This window comes from Neoarius graeffei, chromosome 6 (assembly GCF_027579695.1).
Source record: "Neoarius graeffei isolate fNeoGra1 chromosome 6, fNeoGra1.pri, whole genome shotgun sequence".
Lineage (NCBI taxonomy): Eukaryota > Metazoa > Chordata > Actinopteri > Siluriformes > Ariidae > Neoarius > Neoarius graeffei.
This window is the reverse complement of record NC_083574.1, coordinates 75,712,495-75,731,035: the sequence shown is the minus strand read 5'-3', so window position 1 is coordinate 75,731,035 and position 18,541 is coordinate 75,712,495. Positions and strand designations below refer to the sequence as shown.

Below are 18,541 nucleotides of genomic sequence, written 5' to 3'. Positions count from 1 at the left end.
TTATAAGGTCAATAAGGCCTATACATTGGTCTAAAGTGAAATTTTAAATTTGTTTCATGTCTACCATCATGGTGGCATCTCAACAGCAGTCAATGCTTCAAAATTTAATCATGGACCACTAAATTTAATCATGGACCGCTAGAAGGGTGATGATCACACTTTACATATGGCCAGCTAAGTGGGTGCTGAAAACACCTGACTCTAATTTCACCTTCAAATTAACTGCTAATCCTAGAGGTTCACATACTTTTGCCACTCACAGATATGTAATATTGGATCATTTTCCTCAATAAATAAATGACCAAGTATAATATTTTTATCTCATTTGTTTAACTAGGTTCTCTTTATCTACTTTTAGGACTTGTGTGAAAATCTGATGATGTTTTAGGTCATATTTATGCAGAAATATAGAAAAAATTCTAAAGGGTTCATAAACTGTCAAGCACCACTGTATGTGCCTGGAGCCTCACAGAGGGAAATGGACATGATGTCTGCTGGTATCTACCCAGTTCTTAGCCCAATGCAGGATTTGGATGTGAGTTGCTCTTTGCTCCCTCCACCTCCTCCTCTGTCTTCTTCTCAGCCTCCAGAAACAGGGCCTGTGTCACCCTCTGCTGGTCAACAAATGCAGTCCCCATAGATCAACCCATAGAGAAACCTGAACAAGGTGAACGCTACACACAGGTAGTGACATCTTCCCCAGTGTCATCACACAAGGTCTTACACAAAGAAGAAGGGAACTGAAGGCTCCCTGGTGTGTGCTGATAAAGATGGGGAGGTTTGCACAGTCATCCATATGCCAGCAGGCGCTGTGGCCAGCCCAGAAGGCCCAACTATGGTCTTATGTGCCTGGAGTCCAGAGGAGATTATGCAGATGGCTACTGAGATAAAGGATCCCAGACAGCATGGTGGTCCTAAGTGTGCCGAGGAGCTTGACAGCTTCTGTAAAGCATATCTCCCCACCAGCCATGAACTGCACCGAGTGTTTGCAAAGAAACTAGGTTTGGACTTTAGCATGATCCAAGACAAGTTTCCCGAGGAAAAAGAGCATGCAAACCACCCAGATTGGATGCATGCCAGTAACGGGGCCTACCAAGAGGTAGTTTGTCAATTGCAGGACACTGTCAGAATGAGGTTTCCAGTCCAAATGGACATCACACAAATAACAACCTGTAAGCAGCAGGATGGTGAGACAATAACACAATATCTGCAGAGACTGACCAGAGTGCACAATACACACTCGGGGCTCAAAAGGCTGACTGGCATGGTGACCAGTGGGGAAATAAAAACTTATGAAGCCCACCTGAAGAAGACTTTCCACAGTGGTCTGAAGCCTGACATAGCTAAAATGGTCAAAGATGGATGGATTACAGAGGAGGTGTGCAAGCTTGCTGAGGTGGAAGGCATGCAGTTCATGCAGAAAAGAGGTTAAATGAAAAGATGCAGCAAAGACAGAAAAAAAAGACAAACACTCTTCACAAGGCCATGCTTATAATGGTGCAAGTTATGCAAGCAAGTCAGAGGTGTGGCACAGGACATGGAAGGGGACGTGGAAGAGGTCATGGGAGAGGAAGAGGTTGACAGTGCCGAAATGGCTGCTTCATTTGTGGCTCACTTAATCACTGGTGTGACCAATGTCTGCATTGTCTAAGCAGTCTCAAGATTGGTGAGATAGCGGACTGATCGCCAGTCCTAGTTGCTCAAGTTTCTTTCTTACAATGAAGAATCTGCTTTGCGCTCATCACTTGCTACAGCCTGCACAGAGAATAGGAGAGTATACAAGTGGGAACATATGCATTATAAACTGATGAATTGTGCTTGAAAATGCCAATATTTTCTCGAACTGTCTCGAATAAGCTTTTACATTTTTAGTAGATTAAGGAGTGGGACATTCTGTCATTAGATCCTCAGAGTTTTCTACACAGCCAAATATCAGCAATCGATCTCAGATCACTTTGGGAGCCTCTGGACAACAAGTTACCTAGAAATATACTGAGCCACTCCTCTGTAGACTGGGTGAGTCTGAAACATTTGAGCTTTCATTTTTATTGTCTCATTATTGCCCAGTAAATATACTAGGGAGAGATCTTATGCATAGAGTGGTGCTTGAAAGTTTGCGAACTCTTTAGAATTTTCCATATTTCTGCATAAATATGACCTAAAACATCATGAGATTTGTACAGAAGTCTTAAAAGTAGATAAAGAGAACCCAGTCAAACAAAATGAGACAAAAAAAATTATACATGGTCATTTATTTATTGAGGAAAATTACCCAATATTACATATGTGTGAATGGCAAAAGTATGTGAACCTCTAGGATTAGCAGTTAATTTGAAGGTGAAATTAGAGGCAGGTGTTTTCAATCAATAGGATGACAATCAGATGTGAGTGGGCACACTGTTTTATTTAAAGAACAGGGATCTAGCAAAGTCTGATCTTCACATGTTTGTGGAAATGTATCATGGCATGAACAAAGGAGAGTTTTGAGGACCTCAGAAAAAGCATTGTTGATGCTCATCAGGCTGGAAAAGGTTACAAAACCATCTCCAGAGTTTGGACTCCACCAATCCACAGTCAGACAGCTTGTATACAAATGGAGGAAATTCAAGACCATTGTTACCCTCCCCAGGAGGGGTCGACCAACAAAGATCACTCCAAGAGCAAAGGGTGTAATAGTCGGCAAGGTCACAAAGGACCCCAGGGTAACTTCTAAGCAACTGAAGGCCTCTCTCATATTGGCTAATGTTAATGTTCATGAGTCCACCATCAGGAGAACACTGAACAACAATGGTGCGCATGGCAGGGTTGCAAGGAGAAAGCCACTGCTCTCCAAAAAGAACATTGCTGCTTGCCTGCAGTTTATTAAAGATCACGTGGACAAGCCAGGAGGCTATTGGAAAAATGTTTTGTGGACGGATGAGACCAAAATAGAACTTTTTGGTTTAAATGAGAAGTGTTATGTTTGGAGAAAGGAAAACGCTGCATTCCAGTATAAGAACTTTATCCCATCTGTGAAACATGGTGGTGGTAGTATCATGGTTTGGGCCCATTTTGCTGCATCTGGGCCAGGACAACTTGCCATCATTGATGGAACAATGAATTCTGAATTATACCAGTGAATTCTAAAGGAAAATGTCAGGACATCTGTCCATGAACTGAATCTCAAGAGATGGTGAGTCATGCAGCAAGACAACAACCCTAAGCACACAAGTTGTTCTACCAAAGACTGGTTAAAAAAGAATAAAGTGAATGTTTTGGAATGGCCAAGTCAAAGTCCTCATGTTAATCCAATCAGAATGTTGTGGAAGGACCTGAAGCGAGCAGTTCATGTGAGGAAACCCACCAACATCCCAGAGTTGAAGCTGTTCTGTATGGAGAAATGGCCTAAAATTCCTCCAAGCCAGTGTGCAGGACTGATCAACAGTTACTGGAAATGTTTAGTTGCAGTTATTGCTGCACAAGGGGGTCACGCCAGATACTGAAAGCGAAGGTTCACATACCTTTGCCACTCACAGATATGTACTATTGGATCATTTTCCTCAATAAATAAATGACTAAGTATAATTTTTGTCTAATTTGTTTAACTGGGTTCTCTTTATCTACTTTTAGGACTTGTATAAAAATCTGATGTTTCTGGTCATATTTATGTAGAAATATAAAACATTCTAAAGGGTTCACAAACTTTCAAGCACCACTGTATTTGAGCCAGAAAGTTGCTGACAGATGAGATTTTTTTTTAATTCTAAGAGAAGAGTAGAGACAGCATGTGGAACCAATAATATTAAGTCTGAATAGCCCACTATGTTTTGTAAGGCTACTACGGCCTTTTCAGCTGTAACAACAGCTCTGAGACATAGTGGTAATCCCACTGTGACAAGACAATAATATGCAACTAGTTGTAACTTACCCCCATGCTGTTGTAGTAATACTGATGTCATACATCCTGATTTCTCATCGATTGTTTGGACAGAAGGACAAGCAAAGCTGGAAAAAAGCTGGTTGTGTAAATAGCAATGGGGTGCGATATGGTCCTGATACTAGGCCAGGTCATGTGGGAATGCCCTGCCTCCCCATTTATTTCCCCATGTTTGCTAAGTTAATATATGGGCAGGACCATGTATCAAAAGGGGAATGATGAGCTATATAGCTAAGTATTGGTTCACAAAGGGGTTTTAGATTTTCTCCCAAAATGTTTGTGAAAAAAAAATAATAATAATAATGACACCACTGTGCCTATCACCTGGCAAGTGCCGGTGCAGTACAAAAAGAGAATGGCACATTGAAGAACAAATTTGCCAAATGTTGTTAAGATATGGGCCTGAATTGGGTAAAGGCCCTCCCTATTGGCTGTTTCAAATGAGAATGCATGTGAGAGCAAAAAACAATCTCAGCCTGTTGGAAATTCTGTTTGGTAAGCCACCCAATACTAGCATGGGCCCAGGGCCTAAACCACAAGCCCTAACTGTTTTGTGTGAAGATTAAATGTTGCATTATTTTATGGATCTCTTCTCTGCTCTCAAAATCACTTACAAACAGGTGAAGGACGCATGTCCAGACCACTATGTGATTTGAAGCCTGGCGATTGGCGATTACACTGCTAGGAGGAACAAAGGAGGATGAAGAGGAACCATTGGAGATTAAAGAGAAAGAGAACAGTGAGTAGGTGAGGCTAGTGGGGTGTCACAGAGTTTTGGGTGAGGTGGGGAGAATGTGAAAGGGCGTGCCTGAACTCAGAGCACCAAAATATGTCAAGAATAGTGAAGTGTCACCTCCTAACAGCACCTATCAGTGTTTCTCCATCTGATGATGCTTGAGAGATATGGTGATGAAGATGATGCATGCCAAGATTACCAGATGAAGATGAATCCAGAGGCTGTATGGGAGGACCCCCTCGTGAATGTGGATGATTATGAATGATATATATTTTCACTTAGGTTTATTGTTGGCTGAAGAAATAACACAATCGTTATATTTGATTTATATCATGTGAATCAGCATATTTTCCAATCTGTTCATTTGCCATTTGTGTAGAGATGCTTTTGTCTTACAAAAACAGCAGTATAATCATTTCCATTTCCTTGTTAATGAAGTGTCTGTTGAAAATATGTATAGGAGAAATGAGAAAAGAAAATATGTATTCGGGAAAGCCTTTTGCTTTATTATAGTTATCAAAGAATTGATGAAAGAGGGATTGTGTAGAGGAAAAAATATGTTTAGAGAATTTATGACTTTAGTGATCTTTAGAAAGTAAGCTTCAGAGACACTGATGTTTATATAAGAGGAAGAATGTTGTTTTGTGTTACACTGTTGTATTTTACAAGGTTATCATAAGCTTGCATATGTAGCAGAGATAAAGATAGCAGAGGATAGCCCTCTGGCCGTGAGAGGAGATAAACAGGGGAATATCTGTTATGCAAGTTCATGCTAAGCTGTATAAAACAGGGTATGAATTCAAAGGTTGCTTCTCTGGGTGAAATGCTGTGTGGGCCCCCCCTTTTCAGAGAAGTCCTCTTGCAAGGGGATTAATACAATCTGTCTGTTTTTTTCCTAACAGCCTCAAGTCTTATTACATTTTTCCACCACAATGTTCTGTGGAACATAACTAAAATAGCAATAACTCTGTCACTGTCCAAATATTTATGTACCTGACTTCATTCATTCTTTCACATTTCCTATACCACTTATCTATTGTGGGTCACAAGCAGGCTAGAGCCAATCCCAGCTGACATTGGGCAAGAGGCAGGGTACACCCTGGCCAATCCCAATGGACATTGGGCAAGAGGCCAGGTACACCCTGGACAGATAGCCAGTGTATTGCAGATAAATAAATAAATGGAAAAATTGCATGAGGAATATAATTTTGTTTCCGCTACCCACAGGATGCCTAGGGTGTAAATAAGATACTTAGGTAGAGTTTCAATTTTATACAGAGATTTCATACACAAATAAACATAGGTTTGTCTCAGTTTTACACAACCATTCTTGAATAATAATGATAATATAAACAGTATTCAAATTGAAAAAGTAACAGGAACTTGAAACAATGGACCCTGCTCTACAGTGGGCTGCTTTTTTATGGGTCACTATTCAAAATACTAATAAACATATAATTTTGTAAATATTGTAGGCTTTTAAATTGATTATAGTGCATGAGAGTTTTGATATTTGTTTACCCATAGCATTGCTGTTCATGAGGAAAACACCAAAGGATTTGCCACTTTCATCCTCCAAGCACATGAAAAAGGGGTAGTGACCATAAAGGTTGTGATTACCCTGAGAAAAAAACAGAGATAATGCAACTGAAAAACAAACAAACACAAATACTAGGTCCCCTTACTCCAGATGAAATCTATCTGCCTAGGAATGTTTGCCTGTTTAGTTTTGCACTGGAGCTCAAGACTAATGTTGCTAAGTAATACAAGAACAATGATTAAAGTAAATACAAGGAAGCTTATTTCAGTTCAAACAAAAACTACATTTCTGATTGAGGTCAGTAAAGAGTGTTGGACTGCTAATTGTAGGACGTTATTCTGAGTATGTTGTCCACTTACACCATTTGGAAAGGCATCTCGTGTAAATATAGGCCATGTCTTCCAGTCAATATCATGTCGAAATTTCTTGTGAACATGCTCACCAAGTCCATAAATGTTATTCGAGGAGAGTTTGGCAGAGAGCTGTAGGTACTGGTTAGCAAAAACCAGTGGTCCAATACTGGTATCAAAGCTAAGAGAGAGAGAGAGATCAAAAGAGAAAGTTGATGTCTAGGAAGCTTCTAACAAAATTGAGGAACATTTTGTAAATGAAATGAGGGATTGCATTTCTATATATACATTTTCCTCATGTGGCAGCACAGCAATGCACAAATGTGGCAGATACAGGTCAAGAGCTTCAGTTAAGGTTCATATCACAATGGGGCGAAATATTATATCAGTGGCTTTGACCATGGAATGGTTGTAATGATCAGTTGGGCTGGTTTGTATGTTTCAGAAATGGCTGATCTCCTGGGATTTTCACATTCAGCAGTCACAAGCATTTACACAGAATGGTATAAGACCCTTGTTGATGAAAGATATCAGAGGACAATGGCCAGACTGGTTCTAGCTGGATGGCTATGGTAACTCAAATAACTCTCTTTACTTTAACTGTGGTGAACAGAATAGCATCTCAGCATGCACATGTTGAACCATTGAGGGGGTTAAAACAGCAGAACAACAACCTGGTTCCACTCCTGTCATCCAAGAACAAGAATCTGAAGCTACAGTGTGCACAGGTTCACTGAAAATTGTCAGTGAACAACTGAACACATTGTGTGGTCTTTTGCCAATCTTTAACTGCCAAGTTTCATAAAAAGTGGAGTGTTGAGTTATCCCATATTTAGCAAATTCTTCTTTGCCAAAAATGTTGGTAACTCATTATCAAAGTCTAAGGTAAAGCAGGAGCACTGCCCAGCAGTTGCACTAAATATGCTGCAGCATGGTGTTAAGACTACCTTGAAATATTGTAATATGTCATGTGCATCCTCTGACCATTCTAGTCAACCTGAGTGAACTATGAAGCCTGGCAGTTCTCCACTCACTTGTAGACCTTTTGTTATTCTTCCTTTTGTTCTGTATTGCCAGGGCAATTTCTTTTGGAACTAGTTGAGGCTTGGACTCACGAGTTTTTGTTTGTAACACATCCTGATGGGGCAGCACGGTGGTGTAGTGGTTAGCGCTGTCGCCTCACAGCAAGAAGGTCCGGGTTCGAGCCCCGTGGCCGGCGAGGGCCTTTCTGTCCGGAGTTTGCATGTTCTCCCCGTGTCCGCATGGGTTTCCTCTGGGTGCTCCGGTTTCCCCCACAGTCCAAAGACATGCAGGCTAGGTTAACTGGTGACTCTAAATTGACCGTAGGTATGAATGTGAGTGTGAATTGTTGTCTGTGTCTGTGTGTCAGCCCTGTGATGACCTGGCGACTTGTCCAGGGTGTACCCCGCCTTTCGCCCGTAGTCAGCTGGGATAGGCTCCAGCTTGCCTGCGACCCTGCAGAACAGGATAAAGCGGCTAGAGATAATGAGATGAGATGAGAGACATCCTGATGGCACACCTGACCAGACAATACTAGACACCACTCATATTGCAAATACAATACTATCAAGTCTGACAATCGCTCAACATGTTAATACACATATTACATCTGCCATTTTTGAGAACTGCATGTGTTATCAGCCAGAATACACTGCCTGTTGATTCAGAGTTCAATCATTAAACAGTGTGACTAAATGTATTTCTGCCAAAGGTACTGACACTATAGTATATCAATAAAACAATCAACCTATCTGCTCTTGCAGATAAGAATATGCCCAGGCTCACTGTGTCCAATGAGGGTGATCAAGTGATATGTGGAAGTGACAGAGCTGAAAAAGATGCTTTCTTCCAAGAAATACGATGCCACACTCTTGGGAGATACTAAGAGGAGTGAGTTAGAACTGGCATTAGCATTTTTGAAATGATGGCATAAAGTTCACTGTCTAACTTTGTGAGATTTTACAGACTGAACGTGAATTCATCACAATCTATATGCTCTGTGCTGAGTTTGAGTGATCCTCACCCTCAGTATAGTGCAGCATTAAGACTAAGGAATTCTTATCTTCAACAATACCAGACCCTTGAGTGTTTCTTCTCTTCCTGCTCAGTAAAGAGCAGTATCAGAATGCTGAATGATTTTCACCCTTAATATGTGTATTAACATGTTGAGTGATTGTCAGACTTGATAGTATTATATTTAAAATATATGAGTGGTGTCTAGTATTGTCTGGTCAGGTGTGCCATCAGGATGTGTTACAAACAAAAACTCGTGAGTCCAAGCCTCAACTAGTTCCAAAAGAAATTGCCCTGGCAATACAGAACAAAAGGAAGAATAACAAAAGGTCTACAAGTGAGTGGAGAACTGCCAGGCTTCATGGTCCACTCAGGTTGACTAGAATGGTCAGAGGATGCACGTGACATACCAGGAACCACATATAGGCTACCCACTTGAGTATGTGGTCACAAGTGAAAGACATTGCTATTGGTACTGTACTTATTTCAATAAGTTTTTATTCTCCAATATATTTAAATGTTTTATCTTTTGGATATGGCCAAAAGTTTGTGAATACTACACCATCATACATATATCTAACTGCACATAGACATATATACTCGTACTAGTCCTTGAAAGCCCAGAAAGAAAAAAAAGAATTAAAAAAAATACTTCCAGTGTACTGAAACATCAGATATGAAAATGAGTTCGTAAAATCAAAGTATGTGTAAAATATTTTCAAATAAATGGTACAAAGTTTTTGTTCTCCTTTAAAGCAAACAATTTAATTAGTAATCTGACAAAGCATATTAAAGCTAGCTTTAATTTATTTAGGGTTTAGTCATTGTTATGGAGAAAGATTCATTAATTAAAGTGTGCTTTGCTATGGAGATACTTTAATTATACTTAGGCACATTAGCAAATTCACATTTTCTTAAAAAAAAAAAACACATTAGGGAGACCAGCACACAACACACAGCTAATGTGCTAGAATCATACAAGGATTACTCAGTTTTAACTAATAGATTTATATTCAATATTATGATTTGATAAATAATGGGGAACAAAGTTCTTGTTAGTTAACTCCTGGACTTGTGGACCCAGCTCATTAAAATCATATAATTTGATAAGTAAGGTAGAATTCCGAACTAATTATACACACACACTATATATGCCACCATTATCACCAAAACCATGACCAGCAAACATGACAAATTATTACTGAAGTTCAAAGTAGTCATTGTATAATCATTGTAAATAACTTTAGATTTACATACAAGTCTTACATACAGCAGCATTACTAAACAACACAGTGCTTTTAAGTGTGCCGAAAGTGCATTGATAATTAAGCTTTACAGCACCCTCCACAATTATTGGCACCCCTCATTAAGATATGTTCTTAGGCTTCTAGTAAATTCTTTTTATAAAAAAAATATAGGACAACAATGCAAAAAAAAAAGAGAAAAATCAAACCTTTAATTCAAGTGCATTTATTCAGAGGGAAAAAAAATCCCACATTAAGAAATAATTCTTTTACATGAAATTGTGTGCGCCACAATTATTGGTACCCCAATGCTAATACTTTGTACAAACCCCTTTTGCCAACAAGACAGTACTTAATATTCTCCTATAACATTTCACAAGATGGGAGAATACAGAGAGAGGGATCTTCAACCATTCCTCTTTGCACAATCTCTCTAAATCGTCCAGAGTTCTGGGTCCTCTCCTATGCACTCTCCTCTTCAGCTCACCCTACATGTTTTCAACTGGGTTGAGGTCTGGGGACTGAGATGGCCATGGGAGGAGCTTGATTTTGTGTCTGGTGAACCATTTTTGTGTAGATTTGGCCACATGTTTAGGGTCATTATCTTGCTGAAAGACCCAGTGAAGACCCATCTTCAGCTTTCGGGCAGAGACCACCAGATTTTGATTTAAAATGTCCTGGTATTTAAAAGAGTTCATGATGCCATGCACCCTAACAAGGTTCCTGGGTCCTTTGGAAGAGAAACAGGCCCACAGCATCACTGATCCTCCCCCATACTTCACAGTGGGCATGAGGTGCTTTTCTGCATACTCATCTTTTGTGATGTATTAGAGTGTTTGTTGCCAAAACGCTCTATCTTGGTCTCATCTGACCAAAGCACATGGTCCCAGTTGAAGTCCCAGTACCACTTAGCAAACTCCAGACGTTTACGTTTATGCTTATAAGTGAGAAAAGGCTTTTTCCATGCATGCCTCCCAAACAGCTTGTTGGCATGTAGATAGCACCTGATGGTTGTTATGGAGACTTTGTGACCCCAAGATGCTACTCTTTGATGCAATTCTCTAACAGTGAGCTTTGGAGAACTTTTTACTTCTCTTACTATCCTCCTCACTGTACGTAGTGGCAAGATAAACTTGCATCCTCGTCCAGGCTTGTTTGCCACTGTTCCAGTTGTTTTAAACTTTTTGATGATTCCTCTGACTGTAGATATGGGCAGGTGTAGGCGAGTGGCTATTTTCTTGTAGCCATTGCCTGACTTATGAAGGTCAACACACATCTGCCTTACTTGAATGGTGTGTTCTCTTGTCTTTCCCATGTTGAAGAGTGGATAAGAGAAATAGGCCTCTGTGTCACATCATATTTATACCCCAGGGAAACAGGATGTGATGAATTACTAATTAAAGGTTCCTAGATACTCTGATCAACCTCATAAACTACAGTAGAAATGGCAGAAATGCTTCAATCACATTTATTTTCTAGGAATTGTTATGGGTGCCAATAATTGTGGAACAGGTGATTTTATGAAAAATAATTATTTCTTAGTCAGGGATTTTTTTTTTATTCACTTTAGTTAAAGGTTACATTTTTCTACAATTTAGTGCCGTAGCCTAGCCTGACAATAAACAATACTGGACAATGTGCAATATAATGTGCAATACCTCTTCTGTTGGCCTTTTTTTCCCCTTCCCCTTATATTAATTTTATTCTTTTTTATATTTGTAGATGCAAATACCTAATTTAATTTATCTAGAAGTTTTTCTCCATTTCTATTCTCTGTTTATCCTGTAATAATGCTACTGGAATTTTAATTTCCCTGAGGGAACCCACCCAAAGGGATCAATAAAGTTCTATCTAATCTAATCTAATTTTCAGTGTGAGATTATCCTTCTGCAATAAAAATTGAATTTATTTTAAGGCTTTTAACACATCTTAACTAGGGGTGCCAATAATTGTGGAGGGCGTCGTATATCTTTTGGCTGGTTTTGGAATCAGTGACTCCTCTAATGACTCTCTGTGTGTGTGTGTGTGTGTGTGTGTGTGTGTGTGTGTGTGTAAATGTGCATGTGAGTGACATAGCTATAATCATGGCATCTCTTAGTCTGGCACTGACTGGCATGCCGCTGTCAAATAAACCATGCTATTATTTTAAAATAATGCATAATAATGAGCTTAGAACATAAAAAATGAGCCAGACCAGTTGTGAAATACAGAAGTATGACATTAATGATAGCTAAGTACTGTCATTATCTCTTGACATGGAGTAGTCAAAAGCAATGAATCACAGGTAATCTCAAGACTGCATATGTGTTCTCATGCATATAAAATTAAAACTGACAAATTGTGAAAGGGACTTCCAATGGGATATGCAATTGAGAATAAAAAACAGCAGCATGTAAAAGAGTAAAAACACAAATATAAAGAGTCTGTAGTGACAGGAATACAGCATGAAAAGGAAAAAAAATGCTGATTTCTCTTGTTTAGGGTTATGGCGGATCAAGAGACATTTCAGGGAACACTGGGCACAAGGTGGGAATACACCCCAGATGGGATGTCTGTCAATTGTAGTGCATCATGTACACAAACTGAATGACCCAGAAGAAACCCATGCAAAAATGGGTGCAAAACTCAAATATATTTTTGATAAAAAAAAATGGAAATAAGACATATAAAAATAAGCCTAACTGTCAAACATGCACATGGAACACAAAGCAGAAGTGGCCTGTTAATTGATTCTACTTACTCATTAGTTTGAGGATGAATTCCCAACATTAGGCTTACTGAGACCTGCAGCTTATCCAGAATTGTGAGGTAAATTAGGAATGGGAGTTCAGAAAAGGAGTAATAAACCAGGACACTTTAGATTAGATGCAGCAGTGAATGTTTTCTTGATTAATTGAATAGCTTGTCCACAAATGAACCATCTGTAGAAACTGATGCAACCCAGTAATTTCTGCAGGTCTTTGATGGTTTAGGAGACTGATAATTCAATGACAAAACACAACTGAGATTCATTCATGTGAATTTTTTTATGCTGATATTATATCCACATTAGGCCACTATAGGGACATGAAATTTATTTCTCTATGCTTACAAATAGTTGATTTTCTAAGAGACTATTTAATGTGCAAAATGTGTTCTTCAAGGAAGCAGAGTATTGTTGATAATCCTAATCATTTTATATTACATTGTATATTTCATGATGGGCGGCACGGTGGTGTAGTGGTTAGCGCTGTCACCTCACAGCAAGAAGGTCTTGGGTTCGAGCCCCGGGGCCGGCGAGGGCCTTTCTGTGTGGAGTTTGCATGTTCTCCCCGTGTCCGCGTGGGTTTCCTCCGGGTGCTCCGGTTTCCCCCACAGTCCAAAGACATGCAGGTTAGGTTACCTGGTGACTCTAAATTGACCGTAGGTGTGAATGTGAGTGTGAGTGGTTGTCTGTGTCTATGTGTCAGCCCTGTGATGACCTGGCGACTTGTCCAGGGTGTACCCCGCCTTTCGCCCGTAGTCAGCTGGGATAGGCTCCAGCTTGCCTGCGACCCTGTAGAAGGATAAAGCGGCTAGAGATAATGAGATGAGATATTTCATGATCAATATCAGAACAGACAAGATAAAAGTCACTTCCCAGTCAAGACCCAAGTCCATAGGTGACACTTGGCAGACTTGACAAAATACTATCTCCAGAAATCTAAATGACAGCCCAGGTCAAACTCCATGAGCGAAAACAAATGTGAATCAGAAGACCTACTGTGCAGCCAACCAAATGAACACACAGAATCTGCCAGTGGCAAGAAAATCAACTAGGGGAAAGAGGAAAAAAAATCTGCAGAAGAATACAATATAAATCCAGCAGCTGCACAAGCAAGGGCATCACACAGATGATCAGGTGTCCAAATAAACACAGTGGTAGATGCTGGAGTACAACCAAAATAATGAGATTTTGTTTGACCAATTAAAACTCTGGATTTATTGATTCCAATAATAGTCCTGAACTCACAACTTACAAGACAAAATATAGATGATGGTAAAGACAAAATATTCTCAGTAATAGTGTGGCTGAGGAGAAAGTAAAGTCAAAACCCTAATTCAGAGACAACAAGACAAACAGCAAAGAAACTAAACTAGGTAAAGACAGAATTCTGGGGTGAAAACTACATTACAGGTGCACAAATATGGCCAAAGAGTTTAGTATCTTTCACGAGTGAAAACCAGGAGCAAGACTTTGCAAAGACTGAATGAAAGAGTTATTTATAGAAGTATGTGATTGTGAACAGGTGAAATTATTCAAAATCCCAGAGATTGTGAACAAGGATAAGGATCATGAGACTGGTCATGTGATAGAGTTAGTAGTTCTTTGTTGCATTGAGGGTCTTGAGAAATTTGTGTTTTCAGAAGATGCAGTTGATGACGGGATACCAAACATGCAACCATGGCTTTCTGGACATAAATTTGATTCAAAGTAAAGTAAGTAAAATTTATTTACAGTGGGGCAAAAAAGTATTTAGTCAGTCACCAATTGTGCAAGTTCTCCTACTTAAAAAGATGAGAGAGGCCTGTAATTTTCATCATAGGTATACCTCAACTATGAGAGACAAAATGAGAAAAATAAATCCAGAAAATCACATTGTCTGATTTTTAAAGAATTTATTTGCAAATTATGGTGGAAAATAAGTATTTGGTCAATAACAAAAGTTCATCTCAATACTTTGTTATATACCCTTTGTTGGCAATGACAGAGGTCAAACGTTTTCTGTAAGTCTTCACAAGGTTTTCACACACTGTTGCTGGTATTTTGGCCCATTCCTCCATGCAGATCTCCTCTAGAGCAGTGATGTTTTGGGGCTGTCGCTGGGCAACAGGGACTTTCAACTCCCTCCAAAGATTTTCTATGGGGTTGAGATCTGGAGACTGGCTAGGCCACTCCAGGAGTTTGAAATGCTTCTTACGAAGCCACTCCTTCGTTGCCTGGGCGGTGTGTTTGGGATCATTGTCATGCTGAAAGACCCAGCCACGTTTTATCTTCAATGCTCTTGCTGATGGAAGAAGATTTTCACTCAAAATCTCACAATACATGGCCCCATTCATTCTTTCCTTTAGACGGATCAATTGTTCTGGTCCCTTTGCAGAAAAACAGCCCCAAAGCATGATGTTTCCACCCCCATGCTTCACAGTAGGTATGGTGTTCTTTGGATGCAACTCAGCATTCTTTCTCCTCCAAACACGACAAGTTGAGTTTTTACCAAAAAGTTCTATTTTGGTTTCATCTGACCATATAACATTCTCCCAATCCTCTTCTGGATCATCCAAATGCTCTCTAGCAAACTTCAGATGGGCCTGGACATGTACTGGCTTAAGCAGGGGGACACGTCTGGCACTGCAGGATTTGAGTCCCTGGCGGCATAGTGTGTTACTGATGGTAGCCTTTGTTACTTTGGTCCCAGCTCTCTGCAGGTCATTCACTAGGTCCCCCCATGTGGTTCTAGGATTTTTGCTCACCGTTCTTGTGATCATTTTGACCCCATGGGGTGAGATCTTGCGTGGAGCCCCAGATCGAGGGAGATTATCAGTGGTCTTGTATGTCTTCCATTTTCTAATAATTGCTCCCACAGTTGATTTCTTCACACCAAGCTGCTTACCTATTGCAGATTCAGTCTTCCCAGCCTGGTGCAGGTCTACAATTTTGTTTCTGGTGTCCTTTGACAGCTCTTTGGTCTTGGCCATAGTGGAGTTTGGAGTGTGACTGTTTGAGGTTGTGGACAGGTGTCTTTTATACTGATAATGAGTTCAAACAGGTGCCATTAATACAGGTAATGAGTGGAGGACAGAGGAGCCTCTTAAAGAAGAAGTTACAGGTCTGTGAGAGCCAGAAATCTTGCTTGTTTGTAGGTGACCAAATGCTTATTTTACCGAGGAATTTACCAATTAATTCATTAAAAATCCTACAATGTGATTTCCTGGATTCTTTCCCCCCATTCTGTCTCTCATAGTTGAAGTGTACCTATGATGAAAATTACAGGCCTCTCTCATCTTTTTAAGTGGGAGAACTTGCACAATTGGTGGCTGACTAAATATTTTTTTGCCCCACTGTATATAGCGCTTTTCCCAGACAAAACAGTCACAAAGTGCTTCACAATAACAGAATAATTAAAAGGCTAAAACACAGTAACATAACACAAAATTCAAAGACACACAGAGAGAGAGAGAGAGAGAGAGAGAGAGAACTACAAACTACTTACAGGACCTTTTTGTTGAATGCTCTACGGACTCTGATTCCAAATGGACTTTTGAGAAGCTCAAACTCATATTTAGGGGGTCCATTCAGAGAGCTGGACAGAGACTGGATGTGTTCATGAGGAACTTCAAACCGGGCTTTATTTGCATCACTGATCTACAGTATAGAACAAGGTATAAAGCAGGCACAGGCAAATTATTGGTTATAGGATACAACTTAACATTAAACACACACAATATAGTTAGCATGCCACTTTAAATGTACACTTGTGCACAGGCTGCCTAGGTAATCAGCTTTTTGACAGCATTTGGGAACTCTTTAGAAAAAGACTAAGCACTTGGAAAGAAGTACAACACAACTGTCTTCTAAGTACAGGTGTTTGACTGAGTTCTTATTGTAAAATTGCTTCCTTGACTAAGCTTTCTGACTCAGAAAGTAATATTTGCCAATTTTCCATCATTCTGTCAGTCCATCTGTCATTGGGAAATTCTCAAAAATAAGTGGCTGAATGTAGAATGTGTATGGAATTATGTTTGATATCAGCATATAAACTGATAATATTTGGATCCATGCCAAATGTAATCAAAGTTTCTCTCTCTCTCATATATATATATATATATATATATATATATATATATATATATATATATATATATATATATACACATACACGGATGAGAACCCCACTAAGACAGATGCAAAGATATTGAATCGGAACGGAAATTTGATGACGAGTGAAAGATGCACCTGCAGTAAAGTCTGCAAGAACCTGTGAGGCCTCAGAATACATCAGGCTAGGATGAAGTGCAGGGAGCAGGAGAATGAGCTGCAGCACACAGGACATGGTCCTGGTGAGATGCAGGAGGAGCCAGACCAGGAAACACCCCACAGAGCCCAGTCCCTCCAGGCAGGGAAACCTTCCAACCCATGCACAGCAGTCCCACAGAAGCGGATCAAGTGGTCTCCAGCTAACAACAAGACCCTGTGGTTACAGTTCGAAGCAGATATATGAAAGATCTTAGAGCCAGTAGCTATGGGAGGAGTGGATTGCCGGCTCAAGGCTATGACATCCATCATAGTTATCAATGGAGCAGAAAGGTTTGGCCATATCGAAAGAAACAACACTCAGCCTCCCTATGTAATGAACCATTGGTCCACCAAGATATACCAGCTGAGGAAAGAGCTCTGCACCCTGAAAAAGCAGCACAAAGTGGCCAGTGAGGAGGAGAAGCAACCACTCACCGAGCTCTGTAAAATCTTAAGGAAGAAGCTCATGACACTATGCAGGGCTGAGTGGCACAGGAGACAGGGAAGAGAAAGGGCAAGAAAGTGTGCTGTGTTCATTTCCAACCCATTCGCTTTCACCAAGAAACTATTGGGGGACAAGCACAGTGGCAGTCTCATGTGCTCAGCAGAAGAGATAAACACCTTTCTGCACTCTACCATTTGTGATCCAGAGTGGAACCAGGAGCTTGAACATTGTGTGGCCCTCATAAGGCCATTACCACCATCAGTGGAGTTCATCATGAAGGAGCCCAGCTGGATGGAGGTTCAGGAAGTCATCAGAGGAGCAAGATCAGCCTCTGCCCCAGGTCCAAGTGGAGTCTCGTACACTGAGTACAAGCATTGCCCACAGCTCCTCCGTCACTTGTGGAAAATTCTAAGGGTGATCTGGCACAGGGGAAGAGTGGCCAACCAGTGGAGGTGTGCTGAGGGGGTCTGGATTCCTAAAGAGGAGAACTCAACAACCAGTCAGTCAGTTCAGGTCCATTTCGCTGCCGAGTGTGGAAGGAAAGATATTTTTCAGTATTGTGTCGACTGACCGAGTTCTTTCTGAAGAATGGGAATATTGACATGGCGGTTCAGAGGGGTGGGATCCCTGGAGTGCCTGGCTGTTTGGAGCACACTGGTGTGGTCACTCAACTCATCAGAGAGACCAGAGAAGGAAAGGGATACCCAAGTGTTCTGTGGCTGGACCTCCAAATGCATATGGATCAATGCCACACAAATTCGTCGAGCTTGCCCTGCTTCGGCACCATGTTCCCAGGAAAATTAAGGACCTTATCCTGGACTCTTACAGCAACTTCAGGTTAAGAGTCACTGCTGGGTCTGGCACATCAGACTGGCATCGGCTTGAGAAGGGAATTACAACAGGCTGTACAATTTCAGTTGTTTTTTTTTTTTTTTTGCCCTTGCCATGAACATTGGTAGTCAAGTCAGCAGAGCCTGAATGCAGAGGTCCCTTGACTAAATCTAGATTCTGTCAACCACCTATAAGAGCCTTCATGGATGAGCTGACCGTGACTACATCATCAGTCGCAGGCAGCAGGTGGATCCTTCAAGGCCTAGAGAAACTCATCTCCTGGGCAAGAATGAGCTTCAAGCCAACAAAATCCAGATATCTCGTGCTAAAGAAGGGGAGAGTAGCGGATAAGTTCTGGTTCTCAATCGCTGGAACCACCATCCCGTCCATTATGGAGCAGCCAGTCAGGAGC

At 40.6% G+C, this 18,541-nt stretch overlaps 1 protein-coding gene across 4 annotated transcripts in view; it reads right to left on the bottom strand.

Moving 5' to 3' along the window:
- si (sucrase-isomaltase) overlaps positions 1-18,541 on the bottom strand; it is a 484,577-nt gene that overhangs the window by 376,607 nt on the left and 89,429 nt on the right. For all 4 annotated transcript variants that reach the window (XR_009654900.1, XR_009654901.1, XM_060924052.1 and 1 more), the window contains 3 exons: positions 16,051-16,202; positions 6,552-6,723; positions 6,174-6,273 (listed from right to left, as the gene is read on the bottom strand). Coding sequence is in view for 2 of the 4 variants with exons in the window: in XM_060924052.1 (XP_060780035.1) it covers positions 6,174-6,273; positions 6,552-6,723; positions 16,051-16,202 (424 nt within the window). In the remaining 2 variants the exon portion in view is untranslated. The remainder of the gene's footprint in view (positions 1-6,173; positions 6,274-6,551; positions 6,724-16,050; positions 16,203-18,541) is intronic.